The 22,964-nt window shown below is 43.3% G+C and overlaps 1 protein-coding gene across 3 annotated transcripts in view; it reads left to right on the top strand.

The window, feature by feature from the left end:
* The window catches only part of PDXDC1 (pyridoxal dependent decarboxylase domain containing 1), a 37,049-nt gene that overhangs the window by 11,059 nt on the left and 3,026 nt on the right, over positions 1–22,964 (top strand). For all 3 annotated transcript variants that reach the window (XM_035130836.3, XM_035130837.3, XM_060282756.2), the window contains exons 2-22: positions 700–773; positions 1,936–2,001; positions 2,690–2,773; positions 4,506–4,652; positions 5,144–5,333; positions 6,043–6,111; positions 6,195–6,273; positions 7,366–7,450; positions 8,586–8,634; positions 9,601–9,702; positions 9,854–9,979; positions 12,925–12,975; positions 13,925–13,988; positions 15,559–15,635; positions 17,586–17,691; positions 18,898–19,069; positions 19,789–19,895; positions 20,286–20,407; positions 21,553–21,645; positions 21,752–21,848; positions 22,801–22,905. In XM_035130836.3, the coding sequence (XP_034986727.2) occupies positions 700–773; positions 1,936–2,001; positions 2,690–2,773; positions 4,506–4,652; positions 5,144–5,333; positions 6,043–6,111; positions 6,195–6,273; positions 7,366–7,450; positions 8,586–8,634; positions 9,601–9,702; positions 9,854–9,979; positions 12,925–12,975; positions 13,925–13,988; positions 15,559–15,635; positions 17,586–17,691; positions 18,898–19,069; positions 19,789–19,895; positions 20,286–20,407; positions 21,553–21,645; positions 21,752–21,848; positions 22,801–22,905 (2,065 nt within the window). The remainder of the gene's footprint in view (positions 1–699; positions 774–1,935; positions 2,002–2,689; positions 2,774–4,505; positions 4,653–5,143; positions 5,334–6,042; positions 6,112–6,194; positions 6,274–7,365; positions 7,451–8,585; positions 8,635–9,600; positions 9,703–9,853; positions 9,980–12,924; positions 12,976–13,924; positions 13,989–15,558; positions 15,636–17,585; positions 17,692–18,897; positions 19,070–19,788; positions 19,896–20,285; positions 20,408–21,552; positions 21,646–21,751; positions 21,849–22,800; positions 22,906–22,964) is intronic.

The following is a 22,964-nucleotide window of genomic DNA, read 5'->3' as shown; positions in this document are numbered from 1 at the left end:
TGAAACCCACTCCCAGTCAACAGAAGATGATTCTGAGCTTGATGGACCAATGTTCTGACTCTTTATAAGGCAGCTTCCTGTAGTGAGGATAACCAGTCACTAAAGAACTTTGTTTTTCATTTCTGGATAGAAGAAACTTCCTTGAATGAAAAAAGGGATGTTGGATTTGTAGGCTTGAGCCAGGGGGTCCCCAAACTAGGGCCCGGGGGCCGGATGCGGCCCAATCGCCTTTTCAATCTGGTCCGTAGACGGTCCGGGAATCAGCATGTTTTTACATGAGTAGAATGTGTCCTTTTATTTAAAATGCACCTCTGGGTTATTTGTGGGGCATAGGACTTTGTTCATTTCCCCCCCTTCAAAATATAGTCTGCCCGCCCCCCTGCAGTGACCCCTGCGGACAGGCATCTCAAAGAGCCTCTGCCTGAGTGGCCACCAAGACATGTAATTCTTGGAAGTAGAAGTGGGCTTGCTTGTATGACTTTGGCTTTGTTCAGATGTAATAGAATTCCATGGTTCCCTGTGGTGAGGTCCTGCTATCACAAGCCTTCAGCTCAGGTGCTCCTCCTTCACACACAAGGGGAGAAAATTAACCCTTTTACTATCTTTCTCAGAACATTTATGCAATTAATGCTATTGGCTTGATTTATGCCATATTGGTGTGTTAAAAAGCTAACATAAATATTATTATTTTAATAACAGATGGTTGACCCTACCTTAGCAGAAATGGGAAAGAATCTTAATGAGGCGATGAAGATGTTGGAAGACAATCAAAGGTACCTACTAATAGCAGCCTTGAAGAACATTCAGGAGTGTTAGAAAGACATCATTGTTGATAAGTTTTCTGCTCGATCCAGCAGAGCCTATTGTAGTTGCAATAAGAAAATCGTCTTTTGATTTTGTAATGAACAATTACGGTAGATTTGTCATTGAAGGACAGCAGTTATGCTCCCCCGACCATGTCCCGTGATTTGGGGAAGGGGCAAGATAGGCTTTGCATTCCTAACTCTTCACACAACCCGGAAGCAGCTTCATGGGATGGGGAAATTTTCATTGGGACCACAGCATGGGTACAAAGGGTTAAAATAAAAAAGTCTACATCCCTGTGCATCATAGTTCTGATCCACCCTCTCCACACCTGCTACATACTGTTTTTAAAAGAGACAGGCAGATGGCAAGTTTTTATCATCTCATGTAGTTTGGCCCTGCATGAGAACTACTGAGAACTCACATAGCCTCACTTGCTCATCTCTGGTCCAGGTGTTCAGTCTTCGTGGTGCACTAGACTGGTGCACTATGAAAGAACTCTGGCAGCTAGCCAAGACAAAAAAATCCCATTGCATTTATGGTGGGATTAGGTTGCTTTGCAAATATGCCTAGTCTAGAATTTCCCTTTAAACTTATATTTAACTGTTCTGAAGACAACAGGTGTTTCATATCCTTTTGGAGGTTCCCACCCCAACCCCAACCCCAGGTTTTATAGTTAGGAGAAAATGATTTTTGTATTGCATAGGAAGTGAGGAATAATTAAACTGGCTTCTGCTGTAGCAGCTAGATTGGAAGCACTCAAGAAAATACAAGTGAACTATCTGTAGGTCATAAACAATAAGCTTTCATTTAAAAAAATATGACATCTACAAATTGTCAATAGGTAGCATTGCATTTCCTGTTTTGAAGTTAATTTTATATGGCAAATTGTCTGCTGGCAAATCTTTTAAACAATATTTGATAATTTTTATTACCTGCTTTAGTCATTTCTTTCAATCAGCGGTTAACCTTTAACAGCCCATTAGAGCAGATCAGGTTCAGCACTTTAGAAACTACTGAACTACTAAAAAAGTGAATGACTTTTCCTTTGAAATCAAGTTGTAGTGGAAATTTTATGTGGCTTAACCAAGGGCAGGATTTAAACATCTCACTTTCGTATGTTGAAACTAGGAAAGTGGAGGAAGAAAACGAAAAAAAGTATACAAGGAAAGATATTCCTGGACCACTTCAAGGCAGGTGGGTAATATGATCGTGAATCATGATTTTTTTTATTGTATCCTTTATTCTACCATGCTATGCATACAGAAGGTCTCAGGTTCCATTCCTGGCATTTCCAGATCTCAGGCACTAGGGCTGGGGGAGAAACCTTGCTTGGAAGGTCAGGGTAGACATTATTTCACCCAATGGACCATTTGTATGTATAAGGCAGCCACATATCTCTAGCCTACAAGCTGCCAAGAATACACTTAACCAGGGTGTTCTCATTCAGTAGATTGTATTGGTAGAGTGGCATAAGCAAGGAGACTAGTCCCCTGTCAGCAGCAGCAAAATAGGCAGTCTCTTATTCGTGCACTTTGGTACTTTTGGCATAGTACTCAAACCAGTCATTTAATTTACTCACTCAACTAACCTGCCAATAATGCATTGTGCAAATAAAACGGCTTCAGTGGATTGTGCTCCTTGTGGTTTTTTTTAACAGTGAGTCAGGGGTAGAGGAAAATAACCGTTGATAATTTCTTTTTCCAAGTCCCTGGAATGTATTTACATTGTGTTACTAGAGAAATAATAATCTACATTATTATTTCAGAGTTCATGGTGCATTTCTAGACAAGCCTCTCAACAAATTACCGGGGGGGGGGGAACTATAGAGATGCATTGGTACATCAAAAGGGTCTGATTTTTTGCTTTCTTTTTCTCCCCTTAGTGGACAAGACATGGTGAGCATTCTCCAGTTAGTTCAGAACCTTATGCATGGAGATGAGGAGGAGGAATCGTTGCAGTCTTACCGGTAAACAATTGTACATGTTGGTTTGGACCCAAAGGTGTTCTGCTTGCAGGAACACCTGCTTGCAGGAACACCTGCTGCTAGAGTGTTGCATGAGAAAAACTGCAAGCACATGCAGTAATGTTCTTCCGCCTGCTCTGCTACATCATATGGATGACCTCTTGGAACAAGCAGCTGCATAAGAGCAGCTTACCTATTATAGCTCTTACTTGAACTTTAGGTCAGTGTTTGTGGAATAATGCCAGGGGCTGTTTTACTTTCCACTCATAGTTAGTTGTATTAATAATAATAACAAAGTTTTCCTTTATTATTAAATTCAAAACTTATTTGAACCTATTTATATCAGGGAATGGGACCTAGGTGGCGCTGTGGGTTAAACCACAGAGTCTAGGGCTTGCTGATCAGAAGGTCGGCGGTTCAAATCCCTGCAACGGGGTGGGCTCCCGTTGCTCGGTCCCAGCTCCTGCCCACCTAGCAGTTTGAAAGCACATCAAAGTGCAAGTAGATAAATAGGGACCGCTCCGGTGGGAAGGTAAACGGCGTTTCCGTGCGCTGCTCTGGTTCGCCAGAAGCAGCTTTGTCATGCTGGCCACATGACCCGGAAGCTGTCTGTGGACAAACGCCGGCTCCCTCGGTCTATAGAGCGAGATGAGCGCCGCAACCCCAGAGTCGGACATGACTGGACCTGATGGTCAGGGGCCCCTTTACCCTTTGCCTATATCGGGGAACACAAGAGGGCACGCTTAATTAAAGGCTTTGTATATTCCTGATGGAATAGATACTCAGATAAGGCAAACTAGATTCATTTTTTCAGACTGCACTCTGCTTCATTACATTATTAATAGGAAATTACATGCAGCATGAAATATTTTCTGCTTTGGTGTCCCCATTTCTTCAGATTGCCTGTATCTTTCAGAACGCTGAATTGATGACAATCTGAATCTTTCGGGGAAGAGATTCTAAGTGGACTGCAAGCCTAAATTTCTGCTGGAAATAGCTCTTTTTGAGGAAATGGCTGCAACTCAGCATAAACCATAAGCTTTACATGCAAAAGTTCCCAGGTTCTACCCGTGGTATCTCCAAGTAGGTTTGGAGAATATTTCTGTCCAAAACCCAGGGGTAGCTCATGATGGTGGAGGCATAGAGGCACTGGACGGCCACTGCTGCTAATATTGAGCTCCCCTGATCTTACTGCTGCTGACTTTCCTGTTCCAAAGAGGGCACCACTGCTGCCCGTGGGAGCATGTCAGTGCTTCCTCCACCTGCCCATGAGCTACAGCTGCTGAACCCTGGAGAGCTGTTGCTGGTCAGTTCAGGCAGCTGCTTACATCCTGCCTTTCCAGTAAAACGTTCAAGGCATCTTGCAGTGCAGCATTAGCATACAATAAAAGATTAACCAATAACATGAAAAACCCTGCAGGGACAGCAAGTAAGATAGCTGAAAACCAAATACCTATGTAAAAAGAAAGCTCTTCACAGAGCAGCATAGGAACATGCAAGGGGAGCTGTTTTATTGGCTTTAAATATTGTATCAGTTTTTTAAAAAATTGCCATACACCTCTTTGGGATATTCACAATATCAATATTTGAAATACAAATATGGCTTAAACATGAGTTCCAGGAAAATCAACGCATGACCTATTTTCAGGAGGCTTTCAGAGGATTTGCTGAGCAAAAATGAGACGAATGATTTCTGCAACATTGGTGGTCGTTCTAATGTGTTTCTGTCTTGCAGGCTTCAGAACGTCGGAGAACAGGGTCACATGGCTCTTTTAGGACACAGCCTGGCAGCTTACATCTCTGTGTTGGACAGAGAGAGGCTCAGAAAGCTCACATCCAGGATCCTTTCTGACACTACGCTGTGGCTGTGCAGACTTTTCAGGTATCCTGCATTATGAATGACTTGATTATAAACATTACAGTAAAAAAAAAACATGTTCTGAGTTATAATCCCAAATATATGAAAATCATACAGTCAGTTGGAGTGGCAGTTTTGAAGGTATGAGGCAGCCAAGGTATTCATTGACTGCACAAACCTTCTCCGGTGTGAAACTGCAGCCGTTCAGAGGTAGTTGAACTCTAGCTCCCATCAGCCTTGGCTAGCATGGTCAGGAATGATAGGGGTTGCAGTCCAAAAACATTTGGAGGACCATGGATTCCTGACTTCCTGCTTACTTGAATCTTATTCTGGACAAATGTGAACCTTTTTATGTGACTGTTCTGTTCATTTTAAGTTGAAGGACAATAACACTCCCCCCCCCTTGAGCATTCAGAGTAGAAAGTGTCTTCCATTTCTGCATAATTGTAATATTTGGTAAGTGAAGTGGTGCCTTTCCCATGAGCTCATATTTAAGTAATAATTTCTCTTAACAGGTTTGAAAACGGGTCAGCGTATTATCATGAAGATGACCGTGAGGGCCTTTTAAAAGTCTGCAGACTTGTGATTCACTCACGCTACGAAGACTATACAACTGAAGGCTTTAACGTGCTGTATAACAAGCAGCCTGTTATATACATTAGCTCTGCAGCCAGAGCAGGCTTGGGACAAGCTCTTTGCAATCAGGTAATATGGAACTTTTGGAGTCTTATCTGTAAGTGACCCTTTATTTATCATGTTGTCCCCTTAACTGGTTTCACTACACAACTATACTTTCTATTGAAATATTCTTTTTAAACCTCAAAGTTATGGTTAACATCAGTGGCAGTTTTCTTTTCCAAATGATAGAGTAGCTATGTGAGACTGAGGCCTTTCAAGTTGCAAGCTAAACCTGTGTTTTCTCTATTCTGCCATAGCATACCTTCTCACTTAAATTACACACACATTACACTTCATCAGTTTAGATTTCTCAACTTTACTTTTATTTACATGTTGAGAAACATAATAGTGCTTTGACCCCTATCAAAAAGGTTGCCAGCTGGGTATTCCATAAAAAGGGCATCACAACTGATAAGGCCCATGGCTAGGTCGCCATCTCCTTCCCCACCCACCCCCGCAACAGTATCTCTGACCAGACTGTCACCTATTGGGAAAGGTGGTCTGGCAAGTATTTAGACCCCCAGCCGTTTAGGGCTTCATAAATTAGTGACCTTAACCTGTGTTTAGAAACAGTGCAGATCACGGAGAATGGTTGCAACGTGGCTCTGAATAAGCACGGTGCTCAAAAAACTAGTTTGGCGCCCATCTTAGCCTTCTTCAAAAACATGCACAAACGTGGAAATCTGAAACGCTCGGATCAGGTTAGGGATATAACGTCTGTCTCTTCCCTCTGCAGCTTGGTTTGCCTCTTTCCTGCATGTGCCGGGTGCCTTGTAACACAATGTTTGGATCTCAGCATCAGATGGTAAGTTTGAGCAGAAGCAGTAGCACACGGTCTTGTTCTATTCATGTACATAAATAATTGTTCCCTCCTTTGCTTGGTGGCAGGATGTTGCTTTACTGGACAAATTGATTAAGGAGGACATTGACTCTGGAAAGATACCAATATTATTAGTGGCCAATGCTGGTAGGTATCTTTAACAGATGAAATTTGACTAGTACTTCTCCCCCCCCTCCTGCCCCCCACTGCACTTTCTCGCCTACTCCCAATAGAAACTTACATTTCTAATTTATACAGTAGATAGAATGCTGTTAACTGGCTGCTTTATAACTGAGTTGTCAGGCTCGGTCCTAGTTTTCACAGAGGTACAAGCCAGTGTCTGGGCTGTTCCACTTCAGGTTTGCGGGTGGGGTCTCCCATGATGGAATGCCCCTCCACACTCACTAACTAAATAACTAAATAACCTATGAAGTCTAGAAGCCTCTCTTCTTTTAAATGAGAGCTAGGATTGTGCCCACAGCAGAGAGGGAGGTAGAGTAGGGAAACTTATGCTTCTCTGAGTTAAACAGGCCTCAGGCACGGGAGTGCTAGCCAGTGCCCAGATGACAGCGCCAGGAGTATTCCAAAGGGGGAGAAGCTCCCACTCTTGTCCCTCTCATTGTAACATTAATTGGACTCTGGGTGGGGCCTGCATGCAGCAGCGCAGCTGAGCCATGCACCAAGTCTCAGTAGGGCTGGTTGACCGCACCCCTGGCTAATCCTTTCTCCCCACCCCCATATGCTAGGTACAAAAAAGGTGCCTGCTGAAGGTGGGGGATCTTGGTTTCCCAAAATTTAGGGCTCAGGTGGTCACTGAGTTGCTTGGACAGTTGACATGCTCCATGCAAACATGCTTATCAAAATAAAGCCCCCATTTCTGGGCACCGTATTGTTGGAAAAAAACACAAGGCTACTGGAGTGTAGCTTGAGGCAGGACAAGCGCATCAGGTGGCTGGAAAGGGAAAGCTATGCTCTCACGTCTCCACCATGTGTTGACTGGGAGGCAACTATTCCTTAACACAGGAAGCCTGCCCTGGGGCAGTTGTTGCTAAAGGAGTATTGGAAACAGAAAAGACTGAACACTGCACTACTTAATATAAAACTTTACTTTGTTGAAATGGAATTCCAACTAATTTTGAACCTAATAAAGTGCCTAGGAGAAGTTCATGTTAAGTGGCTGCGGCCATTAATCACCCATCTTTTTTGCATTTGGATTGTTCCTCTTCCCTCTCGATGCAGGTACACCAGGAGCAGGGCACACAGACAAACTGGGGCGACTGAAAGAACTCTGTGAGCAGCACAGCATGTGGCTACATGTCGAAGGGTATAGTCCCATTTTAATGTAATGTTAAGTTGACTAACTGTGCATGAGATCCCCATGAAGGTAAATAACACATGCACAAATGGCATGGCCAGGTTTGTGCGTGGTTTTGCATCGTACTTCTTCATTAGTTGCTCCCCATCCTGAAATACAATCCCCTTTTTAAAATCTCCTAAACTAAAAACAAGTGAAGTGATTGTAAAAAGGGGAAAGGCAATAGACGCCATTGATTAAAAAATTGAGCAGGTTTTGATGAGCAGGTTTTCATGGAGCTGTTTCAGGGCGAGTTTTAAAGGACATTACAGTGCCCTGCAAGAGAAGGGTTGAGAAGGGTTTTACATATATTGCCAATGTGCAATGCCATCCCTAAGAAAAGGAGTTTGCCAGACTGCAGCCCAATGAGCAGGCTATGTTTGCCCCCCCCAACAGCCCTTGGTTCACAAAGGCATTCCAAAAAGCCTATTTCGTTGCTGTGTATTTGTGGAAAACAGAGACGTGGGAAACTGCTTTGTGCTAAGCCAGACGCTTCTTCTGTGACAGGTTTACAAACTGGAATGAAGTTACAAATGAAGTAGGCAGACAGAAACATTAAAATCTAGTCCTTAACCCAGGGGTAGGCAACCTAAGGCCCATGGGCCACAAGCAGCCCATGGGGGTCATTTAACTGGCCCACGAGCCGCCCCCCAACCGAGCCACCCGCTCAGCGAGTCTCCACACGCTGCCCCAAATTGGCACAGCGGAGCACGGGGACTTGCTTCCACGGTGCTGAAAATTGCATCTGCACAGACACCAAAAATCACGTTGACGCAGACGCCGGAAATTGTGCGGGGGTGTGTGTGTGCTCATGCGCAATCCAACCCACGGAGGGATCTCTGCTGGAGTGAACAGGCCCAGGCGAGGTAAACCTTGCCGACCCCTGCCTTAACCACTAACTGGATTAAAACAAAGTGTCCCTTTCAGATCCAGAATCTTGGAATAAATTCCAATTTCTACAGCATTTGCATTAACATACACATACAGCTTCCCTAAGTACAGAATCATAAAATATTTAAAATGAAACTAAAGCAAAATGTTAGCATTTAGAGAAGGGAAGGAATATCCAGGGTAATCTAAAACTGAGTTTTCTTGTTTCTTTCAGGGTGAATTTGGCTACTTTAGCTTTGGGTTATGTCTCGTCATCTGTACTGGTATGTTTCTGCTTTCTTCAGTGTGGGTTTAGGGCTGGTTTGGGGACTGAATTTATTCTGTCTTTGTTCATACCATTGATCATGATATCCTCCTGGACCGACTGTTCAAGATGGGTTTTAGAGGTGCAGTGGTTTCATTATACCTACAGTCAAGTCCAGATAGTAACGTTAGGGGAGTGTTTTTTGGCTCCCTTGAACTTATGCTATGGGGTCCTGCAGGGCCCTCTTTTTGGTCCCCAGTGTCCCTTAACATCAACAAGAGGCCTTTGACAGCAGTCATTTGGAGTTTTGGTTCAGGTGTTGTCAGTGTATTGACCAGCAATGTACTGATGACAGGCAGCTCCATTTCTCCATTGGTAACTTCAGCTCTGAGCTGCTGCAAAGTGAGGCTGCCTTGGCCTGAAAGCCCCAGCTGCTAGACCACTGGTGAAGAGAGATATCTGATGGCATGCAACACCTCTGCTGAAACATCTGCAGTGGCTGCCCATATGCTCCAGGTTCAGGACTCTTGTATTAATATACCAAGCCCTGAAGAACTTGGATTCAAAATACCTTAAAGACTGCCTTCCCCCTTATATCCCAATTTGATCACTGAGATCATCTGGAGGATGTGATTCAGAGGCCCAGCTGTCTTCAGCCAGAAGTCAGGCATTTAGTGTTGCCAAAATTCCACAAATGTGGCCTAGTCTTCCAGCAAAAATCCAGGAGGCATCCTTACTGCTAATTTTCAAGTGTCTCCTGAATACTTTTTTATGCCAACAGGCCTCTAAATTTAACATTACACAACTACCTACCCGTAACTAGGTCTCTAATTTTTTTTTAATTCCCACCCCCAAGTTGAGCCAGTCAATTTCATGACCGTTTTGTTTTGTTTTAGGCTGGTCTCTCATTTTTAGAAGTTTGGCTCGTGGGTTCCATTGTTTTGAGTTGCACTCAAATAATATAACTCTGCCTTCTTTTCTGCAGGCCGCAACCAAATGTGACAGCATGACCCTGACTCTGGGGCCCTGGCTAGGTCTCCCAGCAGTGCCTGCAGTGACTCTCTACAGACATGAGGATCCTTCTTTGGTAGGCTTATTTCTTTGTATATATGCTCACTGCTTGATCCAAAGCTCCAAAAGGCTGGCAACCGCTGCATCCACCCTGAATTTTTCACATACGGTGGAATAACAAATAGCAAAAAGTAATGAATGCAAATATGTTGTTGTTTTGTTCACAGTCCTTGGTTGCAGGCTTGACCTCTAGCCAGGCAGTTGAGAAGCTGCGTGCTCTGCCTCTGTGGCTCTCCTTGCAGTACCTTGGACACGATGGGATTGTGGAAAGAATAAAACATTCCTCTCAGTTGGTAAGAAGTTGGGCATTGCTTTGGCTCTTGTGCATCTCCATGGATGAGCTGACATTTCATGTTTTACATACATAGTTGTGTTGCTGCATTCTCAGTCTCCAGCCAAAGAAGAGATGAGTTATTTGTGTGTGTCATATGCATGTGTGAGATGTAACACAGGATACCTGTAAATGGGTCGCACAAAGTGTTTTTTATTTTATTTTATTATCCACCAAAGCAGCCATGTAGGGCTGATTTTGGCCAGAGAAACAATGTTAGGAGAGGAGATTTTAAATTTTCCTGCACACACCTTTGTCCTGATCTGAATTCCTCCAAGTAGCTATTGGCCCTCTTTGGGGGCAGGGCAGGGGGAAGAAAATACAGCTGAGTATTTTTTGTTTAAAGAAAAATCCCCAGTGGAGATAACAGAGACTGGGGGGGGGAGTAGGGCTTTGGATTGGGGAAATGATGCAAAGACATTTAAAGACCCATCTTCATATGCTGCTGCTCCATTCAAAACTAGGGTGTTTGACAGCTGCTTTGAAGTAAGTTTGTTCAAGCACAGAAATCTAATCATAGGTCTGTCACATAATTTACCTGAGTCTTCTAATATAATGCTTCACTATTTGAAGGAGGCAGCTGACTAAACATTTATGCTCTACAGCAGGCATCCCCAAACTGCAGCCCTCCAGGTGTTTTGGCCTACAAACTCCTATGATCCCTGGCTAACACGACCAGTGGTCGGGGAAGATGGGAATTGTAGTCCAAAACATCTGAAGTTTGGGGGTGCCTGCTCTACAGCTTCTCCATGTTCCCAATGAGAAACAGAGGTGGTGCCGCGGAGCAGGGCTTGATTGACAACTGCAAATGGTCGCTTATATATGAGCTTCTAGTAGAGGAAGTCTTTTATAGGCTATAATTGTTTGCCAACCCTCTGCATGAAACAGTTGACACATCTTGTCACCAGTTCTGAAAGACGTTGGCCACAGCCTTCCTGTGCTTGGGGCCTTGTCCTTTTGATCATGGGCCTGCATGCTGCAGTGAGTCACCGCTGTGCATTTTCCCAAGGCATTTCCTATCATAAAAGGTGTCAGGAAGGAAGTAAGGCTGACATCAGCAGGATTTTTTTCCTTTTAGTTGCTGCTATTTTCTGTATTATTTTAAATGGCCTCTTAGGTGTTTCTGTTGTATTCTGTACAGCACCTTTGAGATGTGGGTGGGCCGTGATTAATAAATGAACAATCAGGCACTTGTTGAGCCTTGGCAGGGGGGCTGCTGCTCATCGCCCCCTGCCTCTTGTGCTACAGCCTCACTCTTCATTGCTTTGCTGTCTGCTTCCCCAAATGTGAAAGCAACAGCAAGAACAAAGAGAATAGGCAGCCGCAGCAGCAGCAGCAGCAGCCTCCACTTGCCTTGTAGAGCAGTGGGGCAGAGTGGGACCAGAAGAGGAAGAGCAACTGATTGGGCAGCGGTGGCAGTGGAAAGGAGAAGGAGAGGGTGGCTGGGGGACCCCCTTAAGGCATCTTGTCCCAAAAGCCCCAACAGTCAACCCTGATGGAAAACCCCAGCTGATGGAGGCAGGGGCAAATGTTGGCCATATACCTCATTGTTTTTAGCTGCTTGGTGAGTCATTTTCGGGTTCCCTGCCTCCTCCCCATCACATCTCTAAAAGCTGTTTTAAAAAAAAGCCTAATAAGGCCTGCCTTGTTTTCCTCCTTTCATTGGTTTGGGAAGTGGTCTTTTTAAGTATCCATCTGGCAAAGATGACTGGCACCTGCTCTATATTGTTCTTGCTGCTTGGAGAAAGTGCTCCTGTTATCCCCCTTCCCACTGGCAGTAGTGTGTGACGTGCACCCTTACCAGTACATTCAGTTATTCAGTTGAAAGGATACACTTTTCCCACTTATACTCATGATAGCTGCATGTACTTGGGTGGGTACACATTGTCCTTTGTAATGAGCGCTGGGTGAGCATCTTACATATTTTGTATTGTCATTTGTTTTATATTTTTTTCTGGTTTCAATTTGCTTATCTTTGATTTATTCTGTCAAGTCAACTTGAAATGCCTTCTTTTGTATAAAGTGGCTGAGAAATGTTAATTATGATGATGATGATCCATAATACTTAAGGGGTGCCCTCATCAGAGCCCTCAGAAACCACCCTTTGTGTACGCGGTAATTGACCAAAAGCCATACAGTGGTACCTCTGGTTACGAACGGGATCGTAACTGGAGATGCCCTTTTGCACATGCGTGCGGCGCGATTGAGTGCTTCTGCGCTTCTGCACACACATGCTGCGCGCAGAGCGTTTTTGCACACGTGTGCACGGTGAAACCCGGAAGTATACACTTCGGGGTTTGCTGCGTTCGCAACCCGAAGTTTACGTATCCAGAGGGATACGTAAGCAGAGGTATGACTGTAGAGGTGAACAGTTTGTGTTGCTAAGGAACACATCATCCTAGGAAGACTATGGATATTGCTCTGCTTTTTAATAATTTAATTGATTCTTAGAAAATCTTCATGCTGCAGCTTTCAGGCTTCCCAACAGGGGCCATTTAGGAAGCTTTTATAGGTGGCTGCAAGAGCAGCCTACTTGATTTTCGACCAGGGGCAAGTGGTGGTGTTGGAATACTTCATGATGGCTTGAGGCGCTTTTAAATTAAAGCAGCTAAAGGCAAAATCATGTTGCCATTTAGCATTTTATGTTGTAATTTTTAAAAAAGTGTGAAGTGCTTTAGGATCTTGATTTCAACTTAACAAGGACTCGCTGAACAAATTTGTTGTTATTCCATTTACAGATGAAGGAGGGACTAAGACTAGTCTGCATCTTAGATTCTGGCTTGCCACTACAAATTTAAGCCTTGATCGAGCTGTCACACCCATCAAGAATTTAATGAGTTTTGTAATGCTTATGTAGTTGTTGTTTGTTTAATCTCTTTCCCGCTCCCAATTCATCTACTCTTTTAGAGTCAACGGCTGTTGGAAAACTTGAAGAATCAGGATTTTATTAAAACCTCAGTAAGTTTTCCCTTTGCAACTTAATTTTTTAAAACAATAGCAACAATATATTAAGCCCATAACCCACCCTAGCTTCTTGACACATTCCTGTTTCAGCTTGGGAAAAGTGGTCTTGTTGCATACATAGTACTGTGACAACAGTGGCAGACCTTGAGGTCTCAAATTTCAGCAGTGCCCTGTGCAACGCCAAAATTTGGTGCCCCCTCCCTGCCTCTCACGCTCCATTCCAAATCATAGTTGTGATGCCCTCTGCAGCGCCCCTGAGGCTCAACGCCCATGCAACTGAACTGGTTATGCTTCCCTAAATCCACCTCTGGTGACAGATTTTAGACAAAATCCAAGACAAACAGGCAAGACCTTCTAACGAATCTGGATGGTTGTGTAAAGGAGTATGTTTGAAACCCTCTGATTCCTTGTCTGCATAAGCTGAGCTGTGGGTCTGGGATAATAACACCTGGCATAAGTGGGAGGTATTTTACTACATTCGGGAAATCAGTGGGTCTTACACTCGGGAAAATGCTGATTGGATTGCACCCTGGGCTTTTATATTTTACTTTATCACATTTATAGCCTACCTTTCTTCCAAGAAGCTCAAGGGTGGCATATTCTCTTTGACCCAATTTTATCCTCGCAGCAACTCTTGAGTTAGGTTAGGCTGCGAGACTGTGACTGGCCCCAGGTCACCCAGGGAGTTCCATGGCTCAGCAGGGATTTGAACCCTGGTCTCCCAGATCCTAGTCCAACCCTGTAAACCACTATGTCACGCAGGCTGTCTTTCAGATCTGATATCTTGGTTCCCTTGAAATTTGAATGTTAGCACTAATGCCAGATGTGGTAATGACATGGCCCCTAGAGAATTAATTTTCTGTGCACAGCCTTAAGATGCTCTCACAACATTTTGGAATGTGGGTTTTATTTTTTATTTTTTCCTGAATGTCCCATTTCTAAGGTTGAAGATGAACATAGCTCTCCTGTGGTGGTATTTAAGTTTTCCCCAGAACTGTCACCTATAGGTGAGTAGAGTCCAGTGAAAATACGTTATAATCACAGATAACATTGCTTTTGTTGATTTTTATTATGAACACGTTTGAAATTTGAATTCTTATAAAAGAGATCTGTTTTGACTAAAATAATAGCAAAAACAAAAGTTATTTCATTTTGTTGGAGGGGTGTTAACATCAATATTGAACTTAAGACCCTATTTTTGAAGTTTAGTCATCTGTATTTCCCCTCACAATACTCTCCTTCCTTGGAAGTTTTTAAGCAGAGGATGGATGGCCACCTGTCATGGATGCTTTAACTGAGATTCCTGAAATGCAGGGGGTTGGACTGGATGACCCTTGGGGTCCCTTCCAACTCTACAATTCTATTAGACTTCCAACTCTACAATTCTATTAGACTTCCACCCACCCACCCACCCACCCTGGCTTTTCTTCAAAGTTGCTGCAGAGGCTGCTGCTTTGAAGAGAGGGCTATTTCCCTACCATAAAAGTCTGGGTTTTTGGCTTTTTTTTTTAAAAAAAAAAGCAGATTTGTTGTTGAATCCACTTTAATTATGCAAACCCAAGAGTTGTATCCAACTAAGTTTAATTCAGAGTATACCCACTGAAATTAATAGACCTAAATACTGTATGTATGCCATGCTCATTAATTTCAAGGAGAAGAACTGCTCTTGAGAATAACTAACGTTGGGAACAACCCTACCTTTCTTATTTGGATTTGAATCCCTCCAACAAAATACTGACAGTCTGGAGGGCACTTCAAAGGCAGGATAAAACTGTAACAATAGCAGATCCATGTCATTTAATCACTTGCTAAAAGTTCAAATAAATACAACTGTGTTCCTAGGGCAAATATTTGGCAACTTGTATCCTGTGGGTGTTTGCTTTCTAATATGCAAAATTAAAGTGGGTGGTTGTCTTCTTTTTCTAATGATAAACTTCAAGCACAGCATTTTTACATGCATTACAGACAGTCTTCGCTCTGGAACATAAAAAGGAATGAAAATGCAATTTACTGTAGAAACAAGAGGTAATTCTTAAGATATGGTTTGAAAACACACAGGGTCACTTTTTGCTACAGAAAATATAGGAACACTAGTTGGAGCAGTTAATACGTGCAGCCTGTACCCAGTTTTAGTCATACTCAGAGTAGACCTATTAAAATGAATGGCCCATAATTTCAGTGGGCCTACTCTGAGTAGGACTTGGCTGGTTACAGCCCATAAACGGCAGAGCTCTCTCCAATATCATGCATTCTGTTGACAATTCCTGTCACATTTTCGCATTCAAAGCTGCCACAAGTCTCTAATTTAGATTATGTGTGGTTTCAAATCAGAGTCAGGTCAAGCATTTGTTACGACCAGTGCATCAAAGTGCTGAACATGTTCTTCAAAACCTAAACCTTCCAAACTTAAGTTCTTGGTTCCATGCCCAAAAAGTGCATTATATAAAATATGAAGATACGAATGTTCACTTCTGTATCAATTCAAGGGAGAAAGGTAGGATGAATGAATTAATCTTTAGCCTCTGCCAAAATATTTTTAACTCAGGAAATTCAGTTTCCCCTTTTCTTTGAATTCAGATCATATGTTACATTCTGCCCAAACACCTACAATTACTGGCAATGAGAGATACATTTGTGATACTTTTAATCAGTGGGTAAGTATTCTTCCTTATCTCTTCATAGGCATGCCAGACATTGGTCAAGCAAACATTTTAAGTAGTGCAGAGGAAAACAATCCCAATATACGCTGCTTGTGTCAGGTCTTTCATCTGACAAGCATTTCATTTGAATGGCTTGAGTGGGTTCTAAAATTTACTCATTCAGTGCAGGAGCAGCTGCTATATTGTCCCAAAAGCAACAGCCAACTCTGTAGCAGGCATAGGCAAACTCGGCCCTCCAGATGTTTTGGGACTACAATTCCCATCATCCTTGACCACTGGTCCTGCTAGCTAGGGATCATGGGAGTTGTAGGCCAAAAACATCTGGAGGGCCGAGTTTGCCTTTGCTTGGTCTATAGTGTTACAACAGAGCATAGACATGGAGGCAGCTCTTGGTGGCATGGCCTTGATTGATTGAGTTTACTTTTTTTGCTTCTTTTTCAAAAAGAGCTGTGCCCATCGCAGCTTACAGGCTTGTTTTCTGTGCCCTCAATTATTGTGTTAATCTTCCCCATGAGGTCACACTGCTGTTGGGAGCGGTACAATCCACCTGGTCAGCTTTCTGAACTTGGGGATGGGGCTCAGAATAGCTAAGCCTTTTCCCCCCAATTGCGAGCACAAGCAGCCTGATCCCGAACAGACTTTTAGAGAGAAGATGGTTGATGGTCAAGATTCCTACGGCAGACACTAGGGGGACAGACCAAAGCATGATGCAGCAGCACTCACAGAAGCTTAGCAGATCTGGAGGCTCATGAGTTACTTGGATGGGAACCCCATGTACATTACCATGAGCAGAGAGGCCCACAATTTGGGACAGGCCTCAGTAGCCAAGCAGAACATTGTGGTTGCCTCTTCCTTCCCTTTTGGTGATGTGGCTTTCAAGGCACATCTGCTGAATTGGAACCCTGCATGGTACGCTCTTAAGTGGAACCAATGGCATGGTCTCTTTGACCCTGGGGAATTAGTTCTGAGTCTTAGAGCTGATTTATATTGAAGCAGAAGATAAACATAAGACAGTGCCTAATGTTTTTTGTTATATTTTGTTATATTTTCATGTATGTAAAAGATCTTCCTATTACAGTGGTACCTCTACTTACGAATAACTCTACTTACGAATGTTTCTACTTACGAATAGAGCTCCGTCCGCCATCTTGGATGCGGTTTAGATAGGATTTTTTCTACTTACGAATTTTTAGATAGGGTTGCTTCTACTTATGAATTTTTTCTCCCAATGCATTCCTATGGGATTCAACTTACAATTTTTTTCGACTTACTAATGTGCGTTCAGAACGCATTAAATTTGTAAGTAGAGGTACCACTGTACTTGTTTTTATTTATTTATTTATTTATTTATTTATTTATTTATTTATTTATTTGCTTGGTTAGCTATCTATCTATTTATTTATTCATTCATTCATTTAAAAAAAATTTTTAAAGAAAGCTAAGCTGGGAGCAAGGAAGCTCTGCCTATCTTTCTCATGGGAAAAGGAGGCACAGAGCTTGCCCATCCTTCTGACCCACTGCTGGAGAACTCCCAAGTGCCATGACCAAGCAGCAGCCAAGGAACACTGCCGCCGCCCTCCACCACCACCTCCCTGCTTCTGGGGCAAGAAAGGCTGGCAGACTCCATGGCCAAGGCATTCTGATTGCTTTGACAATGCAGCAGCCAAACTACCCCAGCCTGCCTTATAACTCCGGGGATGCAGAAAGGGTTGGGATTGCTCTGCAGTTGCTGGAAAGACACACACACCTGCTATTCTGAGGCTGGGAAGATGGCTAGGGCTCCTTGAGCTCAGCAAAAACCACAACAGTAACTGAGCAGTCCCCTCAGGGGGGACTGACCAGGAGTAGTACATAGGTAGATGAGAGAGAAAAAGGGGAGGAGTAAATGAGTTATGAGTAATGGATGATCAATAACACCCCTTTAATCTTGCTTTGTCTCATCAGCTGGGAGAGCAGTTGTCTCAGTTAGTGCCTGCCAGTGGAGTTGACTTGGTAGAACTGGAGGATGAAGGCGCTTGTGTGCGTTTTAGCCCATTAATGACTTCTGCAGGTAACTGGACGCATTTGACTAATGGGTTTTTTTTTGCAATCCATATATAGGCAGTGACTATTTCACAGAGGGGTTCCGGTCTTGATCACCGTGTGCGTTGGCGGAGTGCCCCTAAGTGGCCCCCACTCCGTTACGCACCTGTTCTACCTTCATCTGGATCCAGATGTACCCACACGTCAGTGATCTTGTGTCAGTTGTTGCCTGTATGTTATTTTGGTCATACCCAACTTTGAGTCTTAGCCAGTGTTCAAAACTCCCATTGTTCTAGGTGCATTTTGCAACAGGGAATTTCATTAGCATGAGCAGTTTCTGAGCTCTGGGCACAGTATTGCACCTAAGATTTCAGTTTAAAACTGCAGAGTGGAAGGAAAGGAGGACCTTTTTCTGCCTTCCCACTTCCAGCTACTCTCTGAAGACTGGAGAAGAGACCCTCTAAAGAATATCATGGGGGTGGGCAGAGGAAGGACTAGACCGTGTGAAAAATGAACTTAATATTTTAGCTGCAGTTCATTCATTTTCAGCTTTGTATTCTTGTTATAAAAAAGCATGCCTAGACATTCTATTGTACCCAAAACCTAGAAATAAGGTGCTATTTAGCTCCTAGCTTTCATACCTCAGTTTCTAACATTGGTCTTAGCTAACCTACTTAAAACACCACCACCACATATGAGTGAAGTTATTCCTTTTCCTTTTTCCTATTCAAATTCTTATTCTTTAAAATTCCCTGGAGACTCCATCAAAATACATTATGAAAACCTGTATTCCCGTACGTACACCACAACTTATAACTGTATGTATCTGTAAAACACTTGTGATCCACAAGTTAGTACACACCTTTGAAACTGGTCCTTTGGTTTTCTGGAGAATTTGTGAGCAAAGTTAATCCCCAGCATTCTCCTGCAAAGGTGTCTTTGTGCTTCGTTCCTCTTGCCAGCCTTAATTTGTGAGTCAGTTTTTCCATAAGGGCAATACGCCATACTCTCTTGTACCAAGCATTCAAGTGTGCGCCTTCTAATCCTTCCAGAATGTGTGTATAATCATACGTGCTACCACTAAGAGGAATCCTGTCCCCACACCCTCGCCAGCATGTAGGGGAATCACATTTATGTATATATGAAAGTTTAACTGGGGTTAAACACCATTTCTGAACAGTGCTGCTGGCCTCTGTGTTTACCGTAGAACATGCTAATCGACCAAGTGTTTCAGTTTTAGGAACTGAAGTGCAAGACGTTGACCAGTTGGTGGACTGCCTTAAACTGAAGGTCCCAGTGCTGATGTGCACACTGCAACTCAGGGATGAGTTTGAGCAGGAAGTGAAAAGAACTGTAGGTCTCGCCTATGTTGAAGACCTCAGCTGGCCAGGCCTTGGAGTGGTAAGGTGAGTGGCTGCCCTGCACAGACTTCCTCAAGGCTCTTTGAGAGCTCTAGGCTGCATACAGATGTATAGATCTTCAGCAGCGAGGCTGCTGTGGATCCATGTGTGCCCTTTTTAGACAGACACGCAAGCTTCCAAACTGAGCTCGGGAGCAACCAGTTCTTCCTGTTTCCAGGAGAGCTTGGCTGTGCGATTTGCTCATTGGGAGGCATATCCTCCATGAATTTGTCTAGCCCCCTGTTGAAGCCATCTGAGCTATTGGCTGGCTCGCCAAATCTTTCAGCAGCAAATTCAGTAGAAAGAAGCATTTCCTTTCCTTTGTGCTGAATCTGCCACCATTCCACTTTACTGGATGTTTTCTTCCTCCTCCGAGTTGTTGCCATTTACTACCATTTTAACATTTGCATAACGTCAAACATATTTGATCATGGTTTCCCACTTTGGAAAAATATAAAGACACTTCGAAAATACCAATGTACTCATAGGGTTTAGGACTGCTCAGGTTAAACGGACTACAGTACATGCATACTTCTGGAGCAAATTTGTGCAAAGCACAAATGACAGTGTGACCAAAAATTTTCAGTAATGTTGGCATGGTGTACAATGAATAATCAAGGCAAAATTTCTGCACAGTGTTCTTGGACAGCAAGATAGGATTTTACAATTTTTACTGCAAAACTCTACCACTACCATAAATAGTCCATCTGAATTGGTTTTGAAAGGTACGAGGGGCAGAATGAAGACAAACAGGAGAAAGAAGTGGAGAAGATTAACAACGAACTATTGAAAAAACTAAATGAGCTGGAATCAGATCTGTTGTTTTCCTTAGGTAATAAACTACTTCTGAAACTATTCAATGGGGCAGTGAAATGATGGGGAAGTCAGTGTGTGTGTGTAATCCCCTGTAACAATTCAATAATACTGGTTTCTCTACCAAACAGAGGAATTTTGCATTTTTATATTTAGCTTCCTTTGGTCACCTTTAAGTTTTCTAGTCACAAAATTTTAAAATTCTCCAGAATTTGGAATTTTCAAAAAGGGATTAAGAGTGAGAGAAAGAGAGAAGCACTTTTGATGAGGGAATGGCTGTGGCTTACTCTGAATCCAGGGGCCCTAAAATTTCTTTTAAAAATAAGTTCAACACCTATTTAAAACAAGCATGTTTACGATTTCTAAAGTGTTTGTGAACCTCATTCTACCTTTTCCCCTAACTTCTCAGGTCCAGAATTTGGAGGGGAGAAAAACTGTATTTATATTGGAATGGTCACAGAGGACCTTGATGTTTCTGAGCTGATTGAAACTATTGCGGCTACAGGCCGAGAAATTGAAGAGAATTCAAGGGTATGTACTGACCGTACAAGACTGCAGAGTGGCAGCATAATGAGCAGACCTTGTTTTGGTCATACTGATTATCCTGCGCTTAGTTTTCCTATAGGCCCCTTAATGATAAAAGTATTCTCCTTCTAGAAGCTATGCTAGTCCGTCACCACAAAAATGACACACACAACACCGGCACTTACTTCTTTCCCATAACTCTCTCTCTTTCTCTCTCTGTGTCTGTCTGTCTGTCTGTCTGTCTGTCTGTCTGTCTGTCTGTGTCTGTCTGTCTGTCTGTCTGTCTCTCTCTCTCTCTCTCTCTCTCTCTCTCTCTCTGTGTTCCTTTATTCAATGTGTCATATCATAAATTGCTAACATTTGGATTATCACGAGCTCCAGCATCTTAATTAAACTGATCATTGCAGCTCCTTCTCTGTTTTCTTTTAATCCAAATAAATAAATCACTTAAATAGCTCATGATAGTTCCATTTTAATTCCAGGGTGGTTAACTTTCTGTAGGGCAGCAAGTAATGAACGAATGGATTTTATTTCCTTGGGTGGGGGTGGGGGGGGTAATGAACCAGCTTCTGGTTACAGCTTGTTTCCTTTCCAGATATCATCAATAGCAAATCCAGACTATTAACACCCTAAGCGGCTTGCTGCTGGAGAGTAACATGCAACCACTTCCTGGTCTCTTTTTAGTGCTACGCTGTACTGAGCTAAGCTAACAATTGGCATAGCATGTCATCCAAACCAGGACAAGCTGTAGCCAAGGTTTGTTCTTAGCTTGCCATGCTGTGCAAACCTGGCCCCTGATCGATCTGTGAACACAGTGGCAAGCACCTTAAAGAAGCTTTCATAGAATCTTAGAGTTGGAAGGTACCCAAGGGTCATCTAGACCAACCCCCTGCAATGCAGGGGAGTTGACTGTTTGAATGTGGCAGAAGGGGAAAGAAGGCCCAGTCCTATTGTGGCATGCAAAAGAGCTGTGCATGCACCAGTTGTTGTTGTTTTTATCCTTTGTAAGCTCTGCTAACGCTCTCAAGTCAATATCGGCAGCCCTCCATGATTCTTGGTACTCCTACATTGGAGGTAATGCACTAGTAACACCATACTGGATCAGGAATACAAGAAATGCTAATAACGTGTGCTGTTCAATTTCTAATCAGCTGCTGGAAAACATGACTGAAGTTGTACGGAAAGGCATACAGGAAGCGCAGGTTCAGCTGCAGAAAGCAAATGAGGAAAGACTCCTTGAAGAGGTGAGTGCCCCGAGTTAAGCCATTTCTCAGCAGCAGCAACAACCACGCTGCATCCTGTTTCTTGGCAACACACTGATCTTTTCCCCAACCACGTTTGTTTTCTCAGGGGCTGCTCCGACAGATTCCTGTAGTGGGCTCTGTGCTCAACTGGTTTTCTCCATTTCATGCTTCACCAAAGGGAAGAACATTTAACCTAACAGCAGGTGGGGGTGAAACTTGATTATACCAATGACTTTGGAGGTTGAACCAATGTTAGCAACTTGCAGGAGCAATAAATTAGTAGGCCCTTCAAAGTATATGTGCAGCTGTGGTGGTTTTGAAGGATGGTTATGGATGCTGCTCCTGTCCTGGTTTCTCCGCTTCTGCCTTTATGCCCTGCTGGTGACACTCTTCCAGAAGCTTCTGGTTAGCCACTGTTACAGGCAGTACAGTGTACTAGTTGGACCTTTGGTCTGATCCAGCCTGGCTCTTGTTATGTTCTTGTTAGCTGTCATAACTGAATAGAACTTCCAAGTTTAGGGGCAGTGTACCTTGGGGATACCACTTGATGGGCAACAGACATAGGAAGAGGGCTATTCCCTTCGTACCCTGCTTGGGGAATTCCAGTGGCATCAGATTGGTCCTTGTAGGAGACAGGATGATGGACTAGATGGACATTAAGCCAGATTCAGCAGGACTCTTCTTATAGTCATAGTCTAATAGCACATAGGATGTTTTGCAAATGTCCCTCTCTTCCTAAAACTTCTCAACCCCACGTGGAAAAACTGTGACTCATCCCTTCCACATTGAGAACTGGGAGTGTTCTCAAACTCCCAGGCTCTGGAAAAGACTGGGAGGGCCATTCAGAAGTTTGCAAATAGCTTCTCTTGGGGCAGCTGAAGAGCTCCAGGGAAGATGCTATATTGCAGAAGTAGCATCTAATGTACCACCGTGCTCAGAAGACTCAGCAGCAGCAACTTTCCACTCGTGGTTTGCTTTGGAATGTTGTTGTATTGAAATCCAAATGGAAGGTTATGAGAAAGAAGTGCCTTTGGTACAATAAAGTTCAGCTAAATAGGATCAAATTATAAATACCATGCTATAATTTGGCACGTTAAACCTAGTTTTCAGGTATGATCTGAAGGGCCACTAACCAAACCGTTTCCCCTTTGCCAGGTTCTTTAGAATCTACAGAGCCCACGTACGTCTCCAAAGTGCAGGGCACTGGGAACACCCCACCTCCCACTCCCACGTCAAGCCGTGCAAAGCAGAGGTTCCCTGGTAAGTCTTCCATTGCATTTCAGAAAAGCTGCTGGAGAGTGTGTCTTGCTTAGGAGGAG

The sequence above is a fragment of the Zootoca vivipara genome, chromosome 13 (genome assembly GCF_965207765.1).
Source record: "Zootoca vivipara chromosome 13, rZooViv2.hap1.1, whole genome shotgun sequence".
In the NCBI taxonomy this organism is placed as follows: domain Eukaryota; kingdom Metazoa; phylum Chordata; class Lepidosauria; order Squamata; family Lacertidae; genus Zootoca; species Zootoca vivipara.
The sequence above is the reverse complement of the archived record's forward strand: the minus strand, read 5'-3'. Positions and strand labels throughout refer to the sequence as shown.